The sequence below is a fragment of the Salvelinus namaycush genome, chromosome 14, assembly GCF_016432855.1.
Source record: "Salvelinus namaycush isolate Seneca chromosome 14, SaNama_1.0, whole genome shotgun sequence".
NCBI classification, from domain to species: Eukaryota; Metazoa; Chordata; class Actinopteri; order Salmoniformes; family Salmonidae; genus Salvelinus; species Salvelinus namaycush.
In genome coordinates, this window is record NC_052320.1 from 13,391,986 (window position 1) to 13,411,917 (window position 19,932).

The 19,932-nt window shown below is 40.6% G+C and overlaps 1 protein-coding gene across 1 annotated transcript; it reads left to right on the top strand.

The window, feature by feature from the left end:
* Positions 1 to 3,234: 3,234 nt before the first annotated feature.
* On the top strand, positions 3,235 to 10,716 carry LOC120059165 (45 kDa calcium-binding protein). Its single transcript, XM_039008007.1, has 7 exons — positions 3,235 to 3,360; positions 3,642 to 4,012; positions 6,511 to 6,647; positions 7,542 to 7,655; positions 8,394 to 8,552; positions 8,763 to 8,938; positions 9,192 to 10,716. Exons 2-7 carry the CDS (start codon positions 3,693 to 3,695, stop codon positions 9,366 to 9,368), a joined length of 1,083 nt encoding a protein of 360 aa, XP_038863935.1. The 5' UTR covers positions 3,235 to 3,360; positions 3,642 to 3,692; the 3' UTR covers positions 9,369 to 10,716.
* The last annotated feature ends 9,216 nt before the right edge of the window (positions 10,717 to 19,932 follow it).

A 19,932-nucleotide genomic window follows, 5' to 3' on the forward strand; every position in this document is an offset into this window, starting at 1 on the left:
TGTGCAGTTTCACCTCAGAGAGCACTGTGTTTGTGTCTGTGTGTGTGGTAGGTCCCTGTTGCTTGCTTGCTTCGCCACACTGTCTCGCTCTCTCTCCCTCTCTTCTACTTCTTTTATGTTGCTCTCTCTCTCTGTGACTGAGCTTACAGGAAGGCTCAAAGTGGAGTTTTATCATCACTCTCTCTCTCTCCCTTTCTCTTTTTCCTTCCCCTAGCTGCCTCTATTTTTCTCATCAGTGAATTGGCAACCCCACTGTTTTGTTCAGTCTCTGTTTTATCTCATAGATGAAATGGTTGACTCCTTTTTTGAAAACTGAGGAGGTTCTTTGGCCGATATGTGTGTGTGTGTGTGTCTTTTTAGTATATTTTTATAAAAAATTTACCTCAGTATAGCCCTGTGTTTGGATCTAATTCATACTGTGGAATTGATGTACGTACCTTCAGAAAAAAAGACCCTCAGGCACTCTCTTGTGTAATCTGTTGTTTGACAAATTGCCAAGGAATAAATTCTGACTGTCCCATGTGGTGGGACACATAGTTGGTGTACCTGTCCTCATGTTTCCAAAAAGTGTTGAAATAGGATCTGCTTTTACAAGGAGTCGCCTCCAACAATTGCTTGTCTGAAATATACTGGGATGTATTGTTCCTCACTTAAATGTAATTGCCACATAAACAAATACAGTATATCAAAAGTAAGACATGGTTTATAGTAAATGTCTTGATGCAGATCCTTTTTTGAGTACATTTATGGGGAAACCATTGCAGAGAAAGGCTATCAAACTTGTCTCTTGAAAGCAATGTTATATGTTTTCAAAATAAATGTATCTTTATATGTCAAGAGCAGACATGTTTTTATTTATTTTTTATAAATTAAGCATAGGATGTAGGCTATGCAGTTAACAGTTAGGGTGTAGGCTAAAGTATGCATTTAGCAGTTTGTGCACTTTACAGAGAAACATTTAAGAAAATAAAACCAAAGGAAGGATGGATTTAAAGCCTGCCTCAATAAAGTTGCACAGCGATGTAGGCTGCATACTGTACCTTAGAGGTGATGGATGATTATGGATCCACATCATTGACACTGTGAAGAAATATTACTTGTGAACAGTGCCACCCAGAGGTGAGTCAATGCATGGATAGTGCACCGCCCATTCTTACCTAAACAAAAGTACTGTTGCGCTCATAATATTCCATAAGCACTGCAGATATATGATATAAATTCATGTATTTCTGCATGCGATAATGTCAGTGGTGTAAAGAATTTAAGTAAAAATACTTAAAATTACTACTTAAGTTGTTTTGGGGGGCATCTGTACTTTACTATTTATATTTTTGAAAACTATTACTTCACTACATTCCTAAAGAAAATAATGTACTTTTTCCTCCATACATTTTGAATGCTTAGCAGGACAGAAATATGGTCCAATTTACGTACTTATCAAGAGAACCACTCCGGTCATCCCCACTGCCTCTAATCTGGCGGACTCACTAAACACACATGTTTCGTTTGTAAATTATGTCTGAGTGTTGCATGATGACACAGCTTTAGCTTTATAGTGTGTCTGTGTTGGAATTTTTTCACCATATAGCCTTAATTTGCAGTTGACTTTTGTTTAGGCCAAATTGTGAAATGGTGTGTATATGCAAGGTTGTAATTGTGATCAATTGAAGAGTCCACTGTCTATGTAGCCTATACACATCCAGTTAAAGATGTGCTCTGGAATTTTTCCAACTACTAAGTATTTTTTTTAAACCTTCCGCTTTGTGCTGGATGTGTCAATGTCTAGTTCATACATGCATGCTCTATGTGCAGAATTACTGTCTTACCACAGCCACAAAATCTCGAGTTTGAAAGCAACTGTTTTTCTGGAAGCTTTGCTGCACCATTTTCCCTACATTTCCCCTCACATAGGCCAGCCTCCTAACAATTTGAATTCTAGATAATGAGCTTCAGCCCCACGACCATTTGAGAAACAGCTAGCAAGATGCGCACGCAGAGCGAGAGCATTGACGTGGTGCACATATCTGCACATACACTACATGACCAAAAGTATGTGGACACCTGCTCGTTGAACATCTCATTCTAAAAGCATGGGCATTCATATGGAGTTGGTCCCCCTTTGCTGCTATGACAGCCTCCACTCTTATGGGAAGGCTTTCCACTAGATGTTGGAACATTGCTGCGGGGACCTAGAAAAACCCTCTAGGCTTCCATTATAACCCTCAATTTATAGAAAAAAAAAGAAAGAATTACATGGGGCAGTTTGGAAAAAACGAATCCCCTCACAATCGTCCTCTGCAATAACGGACATTATGGGGTAATACATACATAACCTACGTTCTCTAATAATACTAATCCCGTGCGAATAGGGCTATAGCCCTAATAATAACTCCTGCCGAATTGAGCATTTCTTGCAGTAAAATTATACACCAAATGTAGCCAATATTTGGACGGGAACAGGAGTGGAGAAATATGATTTACTTCTGCATCTTGAGAGAATGCAACGCTCAGTTAGTTACCCTCTGTAGATGTGCTGTCTACGTCATAAATGCATCATAAAAGCTTATAATATTTCAACCACATCAAATAGGCATCGAAGCCGAACTGAAATTTATCAGAAACACGTTGGGTCGTTTTCACAGCTTTCTTTTTCCTTAGAGCCGGTAAAATGTATGTTATTTGGACATTTTGCACAGAAAATCTTTGCCATTTATTTTTTGCTTTATTGTATTTTCTCCCCAGTCCCTAAACGTCCGCGAAAGATTACAGAGAAAACGTTACCAATGTCAACTAGATTAAAGCATTCATTCTATCGATCTATTACATTATTCTGTTGAGCAAATGTTTATTTAGACTTCTAGGGGAACATAATGACAAAAGAGAAACTACATGTATCTAATTATAGTCGCAGATAGCCTACCAAAATGTCTGAAATTATAAGCAGAAACATCTATATCAGGCAACGTCATGCAGTCTTTGACTGTAGCCTATGTTCTATATTTGTGGATTAGGGTTGGGTGCTGACCTCAGATTTGGATTTTGTCACATTTATTTGGCGGTTGTGGATGAGTTATTATCAATTGCTGGCATGTGCGGATGAGCAAACAGGTAACCCGCGCACCACTAGCATCGATTCCGCAGCTAAAGTCTAAAGAGGAGGGTCTGTCGTGCGTGAACTTTGGAGCAGCCACGTGTACAGGAAATAGAACCAATCTGACAGTTGTGGTTGGTCGGTTTGTTTTGCTCGTAGGACGACGCATTCTTGTCATTGTTAGCTAGGTAGGTGGGCTATCTCATCCATTTGCTGGCATTTATTTCCGAGCTACGTTCCAAATTTGTGTCGTTGGAGCTCAAAATCAGGTAGGTCAACGTTGGCGAGGCAGCTGTCCTCATACGCGATTAGCTATTGCTGTGTGTTATGTAGCTAGTTAACGTTAACTATGTGCTGCCTTGTTAACGTTAGCTTTATGTGAGTGTGCATCATTTAGAGCACTTCCGGATAAGACCTGCCTGGCTAAGCATTGTGTTGGGCTTCGTAGCTAGCTAACTAAGAAATGTAGGTAGTAAGAACACTAGCTAATAGTAGTCAGTGATGATGGAAGCTAGCCACATGGCAAACTTACCCAATGTTGTGTTGACAGGTGTGTTAATCAGCCCTTGAACAAGCAAGGACATTGCAATTGGAAGAAGCCATGGCTATGTACTGCAGGACGGCTTGGTGCAGGCACCTTATGGCTGTGTCCATGGCCCTGTTCTGCCTGCTCCACAACACCATGGACGTCCATGCCCGGCCAGCTAACATGTCAGCCCTGAAGGACAAAAACAACCCCACAAGTAAAGAGGAGAATGAGATCCTTCCCCCAGACCATCTAAATGGGGTGAAGCTGGAGATGGATGGTCACATCAATAAGGGCTTCCATCAGGAGGTGTTCCTGGGTAAGGAGATGGAGGAGTTTGAGGAGGACTCTGAGCCCAGGAGGAACAGGAAGAAGCTCATTGAGATCTTCAGCAAGTAAGTGGGGATTACTGGCTTTCAATTCCATGACTCGTGAGTCATGTACAGCTGACTACTTTCAACTCTCTGAGTTGAGTACGTTCCCCTGATGATGACACAGCTTTAGCTTTATAGTGTGTCTGTGTTGGAATTTTTTCACCATATAGCCTTAATTTGCAGTTGACTTTTGTTTAGGCCAAATTGTGAAATGGTGTGTATATGCAAGGTTGTAATTGTGATCAATTGAAGAGTCCACTGTCTATGTAGCCTATACACATCCAGTTAAAGATGTGCTCTGGAATTTTTCCAACTACTAAGTATTTTTTTTAAACCTTCCGCTTTGTGCTGGATGTGTCAATGTCTAGTTCATACATGCATGCTCTATGTGCAGAATTACTGTCTTACCACAGCCACAAAATCTCGAGTTTGAAAGCAACTGTTTTTCTGGAAGCTTTGCTGCACCATTTTCCCTACATTTCCCCTCACATAGGCCAGCCTCCTAACAATTTGAATTCTAGATAATGAGCTTCAGCCCCACGACCATTTGAGAAACAGCTAGCAAGATGCGCACGCAGAGCGAGAGCATTGACGTGGTGCACATATCTGCACATACACTACATGACCAAAAGTATGTGGACACCTGCTCGTTGAACATCTCATTCTAAAAGCATGGGCATTCATATGGAGTTGGTCCCCCTTTGCTGCTATGACAGCCTCCACTCTTATGGGAAGGCTTTCCACTAGATGTTGGAACATTGCTGCGGGGACTTGCTTTATTTCAGCCAAAAGAGCATTAGTGAGGTTGGTCACTGATGTTGGGCGATTAGGCCTGACTCAGTCGGCGTTCCAATTCATCCCAAAGGTGTTTGATGGGGTTGAGGTCAGGGCTCTGTGTAGGCCAGTCAAGTTCTTCCACACCGATCTCAACAAACCAGTACTGTATGGACCTCGCTTTGTGCACATAGGCATTGTCATGCTAAAACAGGAAAGGGCCATGCCCAAACTGTATCCACAAAGTTGGAAGCACAGAATCATCTAGAATGTCATTGTATGCTGTAGCATTAAGATTTCCGTTCACTGGAAACTAAGGGGCCTAACCCGAACCATGAAAAACAGTCCCAGACCATTATTCCTCCTCCATCAAACTTTACAGTTGGCACTATGCATTCGGGCAGGATGCGTTCTCCTGGCATCCGCCAAACCCAGATTAGTCCGTCGGACTGCCAGATGGTGAAGCGTGATTCATCACTCCAGAGAATGCGTTTCCACTGCTCCAGAGTCCAATGGTGATGAGCTTTACACCACACCAGCCAACGCTTGGCATTGCGCATGGTGATCTTAGGCTTGTGTGCGGCTGTTCGGCCATGGAAACCCATTTCGTGAAGCTCCCGACAAACAGTTCTTGTGCTGACATTGCTTCCAGAAGCAGTTTGGAACTCTGTAGTGAGTGTTGCAACCTAGGACAGATGATTTTTACACGCTTCAGCACTTGGCGGCCCCATTCTGTGAGCTTGTGTGGCCTACCACTTCACGGCTGAGCTGTTGTTGCTCTTAGACATTTCCACTTCACAATAACAGCACTTACAGTTGGCCGAGGCAGCTCTAGCAGGGCAGACATTTAACAAACTGACGTTGGAAAGGTGGCATCCTATGACGTGCCACTGCTAATGTTTGTCCATGGAGATGGCATGGCTGTGTGCTCTATTTTATACACCTGTCATTAACGGGTGTGGCTGAAATATCCGAACCTACTAATTTGAAGGGGTGTCCACATACTTTTGTGTATGTGATGTAACAATTTTCGGTGACCACTTTTGGCTTTTACTTTCAGAACTACTGGCTAAAAAGTATACAAAAGTACCAGAAAATCTATTTAATGTGTACACCTTTTCATGCTCCGGTTCCTATTTCAAAGAATAGGGGGCATAAACAAATAGGCTATCTGTTATGATAAGCAACGCAGTGTTCCTGAGAACATGGAGGTGAGTGCACCTGTAATAGATCAACCACAGCAGTCTAAGTAAATACCTGTCCTCGTCTACCCCATACTGGGTAAGCTAGGTGCCATGTAGTAAAAGCTAGGAGGCTGATTTATAAATACTGTTGAAACGGTACAGATTTTATAATCCTACTTGTCACCCTTGAGAAATGTCCACTTGCCAGAAAAGCAGGTTCCTTGACAAATCCTTACTAGCGTTCCATTATGTTACCCTATATGCAAAAGGAATGACTGTGTTGGAAAAACATAAAAGCTTAAACCGTTGAAACCATATTTTGAGCTACGGTTGCATCTTACTCAGTTGTAGAACTATACAAAATTATCTGGGTTTGGGGCTGAAGCATATATATGATAGTGGATTTTAATAAACTACTTGAATTTGATACTCCAGTTGAGTGTTTGTGTTTGAAAACGCTGACTGTAAGTTGTGTGTATAAGAGCGTCTGCTAGCTAAATGACCAAAATGTAAATGTGGAACTGAAGATCTGCTGGCTACTTTCCTGTCTACCATTCTCAGGGTGGACTTTAATAAAGACAAGAGCGTCAGTGCCCAAGAGATGCAGCGCTGGATCATGGAGAAGACAGAAGAACACTTCCAGGAGGCTGTGAGGGAGAACAAGATGAGCTTCCATGCTGTGGACCCAGATGGAGATGGTAAGAGAGATTACACAATTATCTGTGTCTTATTCATTAGGCACCAAATGGAAGAAAACGGACTGCAACAGGGTGGAGCTACCTTAGGGCTGGTCGATATATTGAATTAACATTTCTATCCATACCGTTTCTTATGTCTCAACTACTCAAATTGCACGCAGAGCAGACACTACTAAAACACTACAATGAACATTGATTCTGGAAAATGTATGCTCAGTTTGTCACATCTGGTACCATGTGCCACTAGCAGTGTTTTTATAAATGTGCAATAAGCATAAAACACATTTTTATATAAGGAATTGGCAATTCATTCTCATTCTGAGAAATAAGGTAGGCCACCTGATTTCAACATCTGAGCAAAATGGTCAGTCTAGCATGCTGTTTAAACCGTTGGAGATGGACAGAAGAGTGTGTTCATAACAATTAATGTTCTACCTTGTTATCTAGCAAATAGATCCAAGTTGGCTAAACTTGAACTATAAAGATTAGCTGGCTATTCACTTGCACGTGGACTTGTGCTTATTTTTGGCCTAATTTCACATTAGAAATACTGTATGTCGTGAATCACCCATAATGTTGAAAAAATGTAGATTTTTAGGCCATATCGCACTGACCTAGGCTATCTTTCCCGTTCCCCCAACAAGAACCACTAGTTTTCATTTTCTGTAGGTGTTCCCTAATGAATACCTCCTTGATACACAGCCATAGTGGTCACCTATTAAGAGCAATGTTTGTTACCAACACTGATGTCCTACTGTTAGGCCTTAGAGCTGATCTGTGGGCCACAATATAGCTCAGACCTGATGACAATACAGCACTGTTTCTCACATCCGTCTCAAAATTCTTCCTACACAGTCAAGCCCCAGTCCCTTAACTGATCTATTCTCACCATAGGACATGTGACATGGGATGAATACCGGGTGAAGTTTCTGGCCAGCAAAGGATTCAACGAGAAGGAAATGGCTGACAAGATAAAGAACAGTGAAGAACTGAAGGTGGACGAGGAGAGTAAGTTAGTCCACCACAATATCATCCACTTTAGCTGTAGTCCATGCATTTCTCCTGGTTAATCAGGATTCCTTATTTTCTTACCACATCCTAGCATGCTATTGTTGAAATTGACCTACCCAGGGCCTCCCGAGTAGTGCAGCAGTCTAAGACACTGGATCACAGTGCTAGAGCCATCACTACACATCCGGGTGTGATCCCAGTCTGTGTCGCAGCCGGCCGCGTCCATGAGACCCATGAGGCATCGCACAATTGGCCCAGCGTCGTAAGGGTTAGGGGAGGGTTTGGTCGGCTGGGATGTCCTTGTCCCATCGCGCTCTAGCGACTCCTTGTGGCAGCCGGGCGCATGCACGCTAACTTCAGGTAGCCAGCTGTACGGCGTTTCCTCCAACACATTGGTGCGGCTGGCTTACGGGTTAAGCGAGCAGTGTGTCACGAAGCAGTGCGGCTTGGCGGGGTCGTGTTTCGGAGGACGCGTGCCTCTCGCCCTTTGCCTCTCCCGAGTCCAGCGACGGGACAAGACTGTAACTACCAATTGGATATCACGAAATTGGGAGACAAAAAGGGGTAAAAAGTATAAAAAAGAAAATAACCTACCCCCAAACCAATATCCTACTTTTCCAAATGTTTTAATGTTCTGATCACGATAAGTCATTTTCATTTTGCTCTGCCAATAATGCTTGTATTGAATGTGTCTCAGTGGACGATCAAATTACCTTATTATTTGAATCCCTGCAGCCCAGGAGGTGCTGGAGAGTCTGAAGGACCGTTGGTTTCAGGCTGATAACCCCCCAGCCGACCAGCTGCTGAACGAGGAAGAGTTTCTCTCCTTCCTGCATCCCGAGCACAGCAAAGGCATGCTCAAATACATGGTCAAGGAGATCGTTCGTGACCTCGGTATGTACTTTCTCATATGATTTGAATTCAGTTAGTGTGTATGCATAAGGCCATAACTAGGTTTTGTGAAAACAATGATTTGAATAAGAAAATGACAATTGTTTAAAGTACACAGAATAAATACATAAATTGTGGATGACCCATGATCAATCATGAAAAGCTTTACAATCTAATCTGTTTGAGTTTGATATTTATTTTGTGTTTTTAAAGACCAGGACGGTGACAAGAAGCTGACTCTGTCTGAGTTCATCTCCCTGCCCATGGGCACCGTGGAGAACCAGCAGGCCCAGGACATCGACGATGACTGGGTACGAGAGAGGAAGAAGGAGTTTGAGGAGGTCATCGACAGGAACCATGACGGCATCGTGACCATGGAGGAACTAGAGGTGGGTGTCGTGCGTTAGAAAAACCCATAGCTACAAAACCCTACAAAGGCTAGGTTTATGATGGGTCGTAAAGGCCTATATGTAAACACAGACTAAACAAATATCATGTCACAGAGGACTCTTTCCACTGGGTACACTGCAGGACCTTGTATAGGATAGTGTCATTTTATAGTTGCAGAGTAAACCATGAACATTTTAGACTAATTTCCTTCCTTTTTCCCTGTCTTTCACTCATGCCATCACTACTCTCCAGGAGTACATGGACCCTATGAACGAGTACAATGCGCTGAACGAGGCTAAGCAGATGATCGCTGTGGCCGACGAGAACCAGAACCACAACTTGGAGCTGGAGGAGATTCTCAAGTACAGCGAATACTTCACTGGCAGCAAGCTCATGGACTATGCCCGGAATGTTCACGAGGAGTTCTGAAGACAAGCTGACAAAATCCTCCCTTTCCCTTCTAATGTGGGCATCCTCATAATTATTCTCTAAGGACAGGTCTGTCTTATTGATGGAAAGAAAAGCCTGATGTTCTAGTGTGCAATTCTGTGTTTAAATCCTAGCCCCAGCCGAGTGACCTGGCCTCCCCCAGTGACTCTTAAAGTAAGGCATAAAACATCCTTCATTTCTGGACTGTCTGCCTCTTCTAAACATCAGAATGAACCATTGCCAAAGTCTGCCTTCTGTCTACAGTGGGACTTAAGTTGCATTATCTCACGTATGATAATGCATTTTGGGTTTTCAGTGCATTCTAGACACTGCGTCAACTTCATGATTAATTTGTGTTTGATGATATATTGTAAAATTTATGTCTGAGTAATTGGAACAAGATTCATTTTTTCCCCTCCAGTGAAGTAGTTGAGGTGTAAGGACAACTTACACAATTGGGCCTACAATATTTGTAGTAGTGCAGAATCGTTATGTTTTTACTGCAAAATTATTTAAATTGTATAACTGTAAAGAATGTAAATATCTTCATTCTTTGGATTTCCCATCACATTCTACAGATCTACATTTCACAATGTTGCTCGGAAGTAAATGTTCTTTACCAAGTCATCAATCATATTGACCACTGAGCTGAACCCCAGTAACCACTGTACTCTCCACACTCAATGACTACGTGCTTGCTGCCCTTGTAAACAATTGTTTGACATTTGTCTATTTGGTAAGAAGGTTACACTGCTATGTCCTGATAGGTGTTGATGATTCTCTGATCCATCCTATTCTTTGAAATGAGTGCTTATGTCATAATTATGGTGTTTTAAACCTCTACTGCAAAAATGTCTCATTGTTTCCATACATTTGTTTGCCTTTGTGTCTATAATCCCAACTGGGGTTGTGCATTGAAGCATTTCCAAAAATATGTAAACTCTGTTAAATATCTGATACAATCATTACAAATTAATTAGCAATTTGTTAACATGGGTCTGATTGTTTTTGATACACAAATATGTCATAACTGAAAGTAAAGAAGAGGTGCGCTTGTAATCAGGGTTGGGGATTTTTTTGTTGTTTAGAATGTTTTTGCAGGATTTTGACATGAGCCCTCTGGGTACCTTGCCCTTGTCAATTGTCCATATCTGTGTTTGAGACGGGTGTAAGAAATTAACTTATTTATTTATATGTTGTTTAGTCTTTTGTTTTCTTTCAAAGCAGTTACATCAATACGTTAAAAAAAAAAACTTTATTTTCCCAGTGTTGTATTTTTAGTTTTTCAATGCTTATTTGTTTTATCCAGTTTCTGCAAATGTTGAACTTAAATACCAGATGGATATTATTTGTCATTGAGAAATTCCTTGTGGATCCTACCAATTCAGCCATGTTCGTACCCCTTGTCATGCTTTGACAAAGCTCTGTAATATACAGTACCATTCAAAAGTTTAGACACACCACCTCATTCCAGGGTTTTTCTTTTTTTACTATTTTCTACAAAACTGAAATAACACATGGAATCATGTAGTAACCAAAAAAGTGTTAAACAAATCAAAATAGATTTTATATTTGAGATTCTTCAAAGCACAAAAAACAGCAAGCACTATGTTAACTGGCACTCATGAGGACCGCCACAGGAAAGGAAGACCCAGAGTTACCTCTGCTGCAGAGGATGAGTTACCAGCCTCAGAAATTGCAGCCCAAAAAAATGCTTCACAGACTATATGTAACAGACAACTCAACATCAACTGTTCAGAGGAGACTGCATGAATCAGGCCTTCATGGTTGAATTGCTGCAAAGAAACCACTACTAAACGACACCAATAAGAAGAGACTTGCTTGTGCCAAGAAACACGAGCAATGGACATTAGACCGGTGGAAATATGTGCTTTAGTCTGATGAGTCCAAATTTGAGATTTTTAGTTCCAACCGCTGTGTCTTTGTGAGACGCAGAGTAGGTTAACGGATGATCTCCGCATGTGTGGTTCCCACCGTGAAGCATGGGGGTGTGGGGATGCTTTGCTGGTTATACTGTCAGTGATTTATTTATAATTCAAGGCACTCTTAACCAGCATGGCTACCACAGCATTATGCAGCGATACGCCATCCCATTTGGTTTGCGTTTAGTGGGACTATCATTTGTTTTTCAACAGGACAATGACCCAACACACCTCCAGACTGTGTAAGGGCTATTTGACCAAGAAGGAGAGGGATGGAGTTCTGCATCAGATAACCTGGCCTCCACAATCACCTGACCTCAACCCAAATGAGATGGTTTGGGATGAGTTGAACTGCAGAGTAAAGGAAAAGCAGCCAACAAGTGTTCAGCATATGTGGGACCGCCAAGACTGTTGGAAAAGCATTCCTCATGAAGCTGGTTGAGAGAATGCTATGAGTGTGCAAAGCTGTCATCCAGGCAAAGGGTGGCTACTTTGAAGAATATAAAATATTTTGATTTGTTTAACACTTTTTTTGGTTACCACATGATTCCATATGTGTTATTTCATAGTTTTGATGTCTTCATCAAAACCCTGGAATGAGTAGGTGTGTCCAAACTTTTGATTGGTACTGTATGTGTAATATGCATTCATCAATTGCTTTCCTGCTTCAAGGATAATATCCTGTGGAAATACATCAGTAACTTCGATCCCGCTGAGATCCTGTCATATAATTGAAATTATAAAAGAAAAAGCTCATGCTATCAGAATGTGACAACGCTTTAGCTATACATTGTATTCCAGATTAAACAATAAATATTTCTTACCAATCTCTGACCATAGTCTGTACCCTAATGTTTTATGCCTCCATAAATGTATATTTCAACATTCTTGCATACTAACTTGATGGCCAATAGTTCTTCGCTAGGCGTTTCAAATTATACAACTTTTACTGGAGCTTGCCAGAAAACAATACATTTTATTATGTACATTATTCTTTCCATTCTGTTTTTATTTGTAATAGTTGTAGTTGCTATGAGACCATTGTTATATTATGACTCGTCTTTGTAAAGCTACCCACAGAAATAGTCAAAACAAAAACATTAGGCTTTGAATTATACAGTTGAAGTCGGAAGTTTACATACACCTTAGCCAAATACATTTTAACTCAGTTTTTCACAATTCCTGACATTTAATATATTGTATATGAAAAATATTATTAGTTGATTATAAACAATTCCTGACATTTAATATATTGTATATGAAAAATATTATTAGTAGATTATAAACATGTCAGTAAATTTGTCTGACTATTTCAAAATATATTTTGGCGAGAACCTTCGAGACTACCTGTTGTGAGTAAAAATGTGACATTTAACCTAGACATTTTAGGAACTTTCTCCTAAAATGTTAGCAGCTTCTATCTGTTACATGAATGTATTACTTTCCTCTACCTACTCAAACACAAACCATGAGCCTTCTGCTAATGATAATGTTATGTTAAGGAATAAGATGGTCAATCACCACTGACCATTTTGACAGGAAGGCTGGCTCCCTTCTCCAGTCTCCTGCAGAAGAGGCGGGAGGACATGGAGGTCCACAAAGCTATGAAACTGCAAAGAGAGGTGAAACATATTTCAAACATTTCAAGAAATTTGGCTCAATCCTCAACCCTCCTCCTGTATGATAGTCTCACTTTACATTCTGTTTGGGTTTCAGGATTTTGAGTCAACTCTCAGAGCCCTGAGAATCCGCAAGGATGAGCTCATAGAGAAATTTGCTGAAATTTGACAACTTTTTTAAGGTACTGTCATAGCTTCTGAACATCACTTCTTAGCCTAAACAATATACTCTACCCATCAGTCAGACTCAGAGATTAATTGGTCATACTCTTCCATGACCTCACTCAGAGATAAACTTGTTATACTCACCCATGATCTCACTCAGGACAACGAGGTGAAACGATGTTGAGCTGTTAGGAAAGCCGGCCGAGAGAGGGAAATTACTAATCAGAAGCAGGTGGACATGGTCACTCTACAGGAGGATACAAAAGCTCTCATCGGAGGGACTGTCTAGAGAAACGAGTGAAAAAGAATGCCATCTACCCCCATTACCTGGATAAAGTGGTACAGGATCTTAGGTCTATACAAGTGCTTAGGCCGTACGGGCTAGGGGTTGATTTTTTCTCTCTAAGTTTCAGGAGGCCCGACAGGTGATGTCTCGCTACGACACGTTGATGCTGACCCGGGAAGACCTGGTGCCTACTACCCAGCAGAACCAGGACAGCACAGAGAAAGCCCGAGCCTAGCTGCCCCCCTTCACAGAGCAGAGCAACGACACCCTGCTGCACTACAACACTCTGGCCCAGCTACAGAGCCAGCTGGACAAGGCCCACGCTGAGGGCATCATCTGGGTGAGACATGAGATGATCACTCTCCTTATAATGTGTATTTTATGGTGATTTATCTCTGAGGGACACAGTTTCTCGGACACAGATGAATAAAGCTAGTCCTGGACATACAAGCTAATTGAATGGCGATCTACCACTGAACCTCCTAGTTTTAGTCTGTGTTGGGGAAACCAGCCAGGTTACTAAGAGAGTCTGAAATCAAAGACGGTTTGATCAAATGATTACCATTTCTCTCTTGATATACAGGAATCAAGATGGGCCCACATTCAGAACACAGCTGCCAAGAAGACACGTCTGTTGTGCACAATCAAGATGGCCACTATCAATCTTTACCAGAGTGTGTGCAAGAGGGCCAAAGACACTGGGGATTTACCTGTTGCTCCAGAGGACCCTCCTAAGCAGCTGGAAAAGGTACCATAGGCTACTGTGCTGCTGTAAACGCATGACTCAGCATTATGCTGTTTGTGCAAAGTTGAGGGTCGCTAGATTCGAATGTTCATAATATTTACGTAAGAGGAAAGGACCGAGGACACAGATGGTTATTGTATCGTGTGAAACACTTTGACTTCCTGATGTTGTGGGATTCTCTCTGGTGTTTACAGAACATTGGTGCTGTGACATTAGGATTTCAGAGCCTGTTTAAAGAAAGCAATTGTAGCAATAGAGCAAAGGATTACAAAGTATGAAAAGAAACGAGTGGCTGCAGTATTGCCGGCAACATTGATGATGATTAGGAGTATATGCTGTATGGGCTGTTAAGGCATAAGTGTATGAAAGTGTGTATTCTTATTTTATATTTATGTAATTCATTCATTGAGCTGTTCTTGTCTATTGATGTTCTGTATTATGTCATGTTTTATGTTTTGTGTGGACCCCAGGAAGAGTAGCTGCTGATTTAGCAGCTTCTAATGGGGATCCTAATAAAATACTATTCATGAACCAATCACAGGATAGGGTATTCTGCATCACAAGTAATAGATGGGGGGGAACAACTAGAAATGATGATCATACTGATATCTATGCAGGTCATGACAGCTGTGGAGTGCTCTGATGCATAGTTTACCTGTCTCCTTTTTCTGATCAAGGGGATTCCCTTAATCTGCCAGAATATGTAGCAGATATCATACCTACATTTGCATAAATTGTGAATCCTCTTCAGTGGTTCCCAAACTTTTTATAGTCCCGTACACCTTCAAACATTCAACCTCCAGCTGCGTACCCACTCTAGCACCAGGGTTAGCACACTCTCAAATGTTGTTTTTTACGATACATTTATTAAACACAACCCGGCTCGTGGGAAGTGACAAAGAGCTCTTATAGGACCAGGGCACAAATAATAATAATCAATAATTTTGCTCTTTATTTATTAACCATCTTACATATAAAACCTTATTTGTCCATTGAAAATTGTGAATAACTCACCACAGGTCAATGAGAAGGATGTGCTTGAAAGGATGCACATAACTCTGCAATGTTGATATGTATTGGAGAGTCTCAGTCATAAATCATTTTCCACACACAGTCTGTGCCTGTATTTAGTTTATGCTAGTGATGGCCGAGAATCAACTCTCACATAGGTACGTTGTTTCAAAGGGCATATGTGTCTTAACAGCACGATTTGCCGAGGCAGGATACTCTGAGCGCAGCCCAATCCTGAAATCTGGCAGTGGCTTCTGATTCAATTAAATTTTCACAGAACCGCTTGTTGCAATTTGGATGAGGCTCTCTTGTTCAGATATCGGTCAGTGGACTGGAGGCAGGGCATGAAAGGGATAACGAATCCAGTTGTTTGTGTCATCCATTTCTGGAAGGTACCTGCGTAATTGCGCACCCAACTCACTCAGGTGCTTCACTATATCACACTTGACATTGTCCGTAAGATTGAGTTCATTTGCACACAAAAATTCATACAATGATGGAAGACCTGTGTGTTGTCCTTGTTAATGCAGACAGAGAAGAGCTCCAACTTCTTAATCATAGCCTCAATTTTGTCCTGCACATTTAATATAGTTGCGGAGAGTTCCTGTAATCCTAGATTCAGATCATTCAGGTGAGAAAAAACATCACCCAGATAGGCCAGTCGTGTGAGAAACATCGTCTTCATGCAAGCTGTCAGACAAGTGAAAATGATTGTCAGTAAAGAAAAGTAAGGGGGCAGTAGCTCTTCGGCTGCATCAGATTCATAACTGTCAGTGTCCATGCTAGCTGGGCTAACAACAAAAGTAGAATTACTGATGTTAGCATTGGATGTGCTCATGGAAGCAGAACAACTTGTGTCGTCGACAGGTGCAGGTGTAGTACTGCTGGTAGTAGCAGTAGAGCTGGTATGTGCCTTACTTTTTTTTAACCATTTATCAATTTTCGAGCAAACGGAATGAGCAGCAGCTACGTTTGGCTACATAGTTAGTGGAATTACCGCGAGAGAGTAACGGTTAATGTGATTGGATGTTAATTATTTGACTAGGCTACCTTATCAACAAACAAAAGAGGAATAGTCACATGCAAACAAGCATACATACAAACTATTTACATTGCCAGGAATCCTAAAAAACAAATCATATTCATTAATAATATAACCAGTTTTAATTGCCTTTTTGTTTTTCAATTTAGTTAAAGTAGTGCCATATTGTTAAATTCATTTATAAAGTGAAAAAAAGTTAGGTTTTGAATTAGACCATTTGCATTTGTGATTATGAAATTTACCTAATATTATTAGCAGTTGAATTAAAAACACTACATCTTTATCAATGTCAGAATTTCTGAAATAAATCATATCAAAACCATTAAATTGTACAACCGGTCCTATTTTTGTGTAATAAAATTCTTAATGTCAATCCAAAATATTCTACTATAAATACAGGCAAAAAACAAATGCAAAATGGTCTCCTTCTCCATTCCACAGAAATCACATTTATAGTCAATATTCAGCTTGAATCTTTCCAAAACATGTTTCACAGGATAAATTCTATGTAACATTTTAAATGAAACTTCCTTTACCTTACTGATACAATATTTGATAGCAATTTTCCATGCTTTCCCCCATTGAACAGTTGAAGTCGGAAGTTTACATACACCTTAACCAAATACATTTATACTCAGTTTTTCACAATTCCTGACATTTAATCCTAGTAAAAATTCCCTGTCTTAAGTCAGTTGGGTTCACCACTTTATTTTAAGAATGTGAAATGTCAGAATAATAGTAGAGAGAATTATTTATTTCAGCTTTTATTTCTTTCATCACATTCCCAGTGGGTCAGAAGTTTACATACACTCAATCAGTATTTGGTAGCATTGCCTTAATTGTTTTACTTGGGTCAAATGTTTCGGGTAGCCTTCCACAAGCTTCCCATAATACGTTGGGTGAATTTTGGCCCATTCCTCCTGACAGAGCTGGTGTAACTGAGTCAGGTTTGTAGGCCTCCTTGCTCACCACACGCTTTTTCAGTTCTGCCCACAGGATTGAGGTCAGGGCTTTGTAATGGTCACTCCAATACCTTGACGTCGTTGTCCTTAGCCATTTTGCCACAACTTTGGAAGTATGCTTGGGGTCATTGTCCATTTGGAAGACTCATTTGTGACTAAGCTTTAACTTCATGACTGATGTCTGGAGATGTTACTTCAATATATCCACATAATTTTCCTTGCCTCATGATGCCATCTATTTTGTGAAGTGCACCAGTCCCTCCTGCAGCAAAGCACCCCCACAACATGATGCTGCCACCCCCGTGCTTCACGGTTGGGATGGTGTTCTTCGGCTTGCAAGCCTCCCCCTTTTTTCCTCCAAACATAACGATGGCATTATGGCCAAACAGTTCTATTTTTGTTTCATCAGACCAAAGGACATTTCTCCAAAAAGTACAATCTTTGTCCCCATGTGCAGTTGCAAACCGTAGTCTGGCTTTTTTATGGCGGTTTTGGAGCAGTGGCTTCTTCCTTGCTGAGCGGCCTTTCAGGTTATGTCAATATAGGACTCATTTTACTGTGGATATACATACTTTTGTACCTGGTTCCTCCAGCATCTTCACACTGTCCTTTGCTGTGGTTCTGGGATTGATTTGCACTTTTCGCACCAAAGTACGTTCATCTCTAGGAGACAGAACGTGTCTCCTTCCTGAGAGGTATGACGGCTGCGTGGTCCCATGGTGTTTAAACTTGTGTACTATTATTTGTACAGATGAACGTGGTACCTTCAGGCATTTGGAATTGCTCCCAAGGATGAACGGGACTTGTGGAGGTCTACAATTTTTTTTCTGTGGTATTTGGCTGATTTCTTTTGATTTTCCCATGATGTCAAGCAAAGAAGCACTGAGTTTGAAGGTAGGCCTTGAAATACATCCACAGGTACACCTCCAATTGACTCAAATGATGTCAATTAGCCTATCAGAAGCTTCTAAAGCCATGACATAATTTTCTGGAATTTTCCGAGCTGTTTAAAGGCACAGTCAACTTAGTGCATGTAAACTTCTGACCCACTGGTATTGTGATACAGTGAATTACAAGTGAAATAATCTGTCTGTAAACAATTGTTGGAAAAATTACTTGTGTCATGCACAAAGTAGATGTCCTAATAGATGTCCTTCCTGTAAAACACAATCCTTGAGTGGAAATAAGACTTGATTTATTGATATTAATTTTCAAACCCGAAACTAAGGAATAGTCTCCAATACAGGAAACTGCTTTAGAAACCTCATTCCTGTCTCTCAAAAATATGGTGGTATCATCAGCCAGTTGACATAGTTTAAATTCATTTTCAAGTGCTGAAACACCTTGAAAATTCCCTTTCTTGATATGAAGAGCCATAATTTGAGTAACCAATAAAAATAAAAACGGACTAATTTGGCAGCCCTGCCTAATGCCACGCCCAATATTAAATATTTGGGATGTTCCGTGAGCTAATTTTACAGAGCTAGTACAACCACTATATAAAGTTTGGACTGCTTTTTTAAAAAAGTCACCAAACCCCAAAAAACATATTGCTTTGAACATTAACTCATGTGCTAGTGTCAAAAGCTTTATAAAAATCAACAAACATAATAAAACTATCATCAAGGATGAGGTCATTATAGTCAATCATATCTAAGATCAACCTGATGTTATTACTAATGTGTCGACCATGCATAAAGCCAGATTGTTCTTTCTTCATCAATTATATGATGCAAGCCTTGTTTCAACCTCTTAGCAAATACAAGGGCAAATAATTTCCCATCATTATTTAACAGGCTATTATTCAACATTATTCAACGGGTCTCCAGTTGTCTATATAAAAACTATCCTTATTAGGTTTGGGAATCAAAATAATTACACCTTGCTTTAAGGAAACCGGTAACTCCCCTTTTTCTTTTGTTTCTTCGAACATAGCAAGAATGAAAGGAATCTATTTATCATTGAATGCTTTATAAAACTCGCTTATTAAACCATCATTTCCAGGGGACCTATTGTCCTTAAGGCTTTTAATACCGTTTTTTATCTCAATTTCAGATAACTCATCATCACAAAAATCCCTGAAATCATTATCTATCTTCTTAGCAATGTTTGCTACATTGTCTAAGAAAAGATCCATATTGGAATTTGACTGGGTTGATGTATACCGATTCTGATAAAACTGGGCAACATGATGAGAGATTTCTTTTGGATTTTCATTCGTTCTGCTGATTTAGAGTTCTTACTTCCTCAGGATTGAAATCAATCGCTTTCTTCAGATTAACGATGCTGATAGTGTTCTTTCTCACCAAATCCATGTCATCTGCGCTCTCTTTGATTTTAGCCGTGAGGAGGCGGAAGATGTTGTCCTGTAGCTGGCTCAGTGATGGTTCACTTCTCAGCTTCTTTGGAAGTTGCTCCTTGGTTGGGGTATTCGGGTATGACTCACATTCACCCCCCTTTTTTACACTGCAAGCATATGAGTTTCAGCAATGCCTCTTTTCTCCTTGGAAGTTTCAACATCCATTATCCCAGCAACAGTTTGGTCATGTCCTGACTCAATGCTACTAGCTATGAAGACGTTAGCTAGCTAATTTAACTAAACAGGCTGAAACTTTTCGATAGCTAACTGTTAGCTAACTGTAATATTCATATGTGTAAACATACTGAATTGTAATTGGATGCATTTTACCGCCATATCATACTGTGCTATGATTGGTTAAGACCACCCAAATGGTTAGGTGATGGTCAGTTTGATCCTGGTTGGCGATACGTTAACATGCCAGTTATAGCT

Excerpts from the sequence above, each read along its gene's own strand:
- LOC120059165 (XM_039008007.1), top strand. The coding sequence starts at position 3,693 with ATGGCTATGTACTGCAGGACGGCTTGGTGCAGGCACCTTATGGCTGTG. Across the intron at positions 7,656-8,393 it reads ACTGAAGGTGGACGAGGAGA|CCCAGGAGGTGCTGGAGAGT; the intron begins GTAAGTTAGTCC and ends GAATCCCTGCAG. Across the intron at positions 8,553-8,762 it reads GGAGATCGTTCGTGACCTCG|ACCAGGACGGTGACAAGAAG; the intron begins GTATGTACTTTC and ends GTGTTTTTAAAG.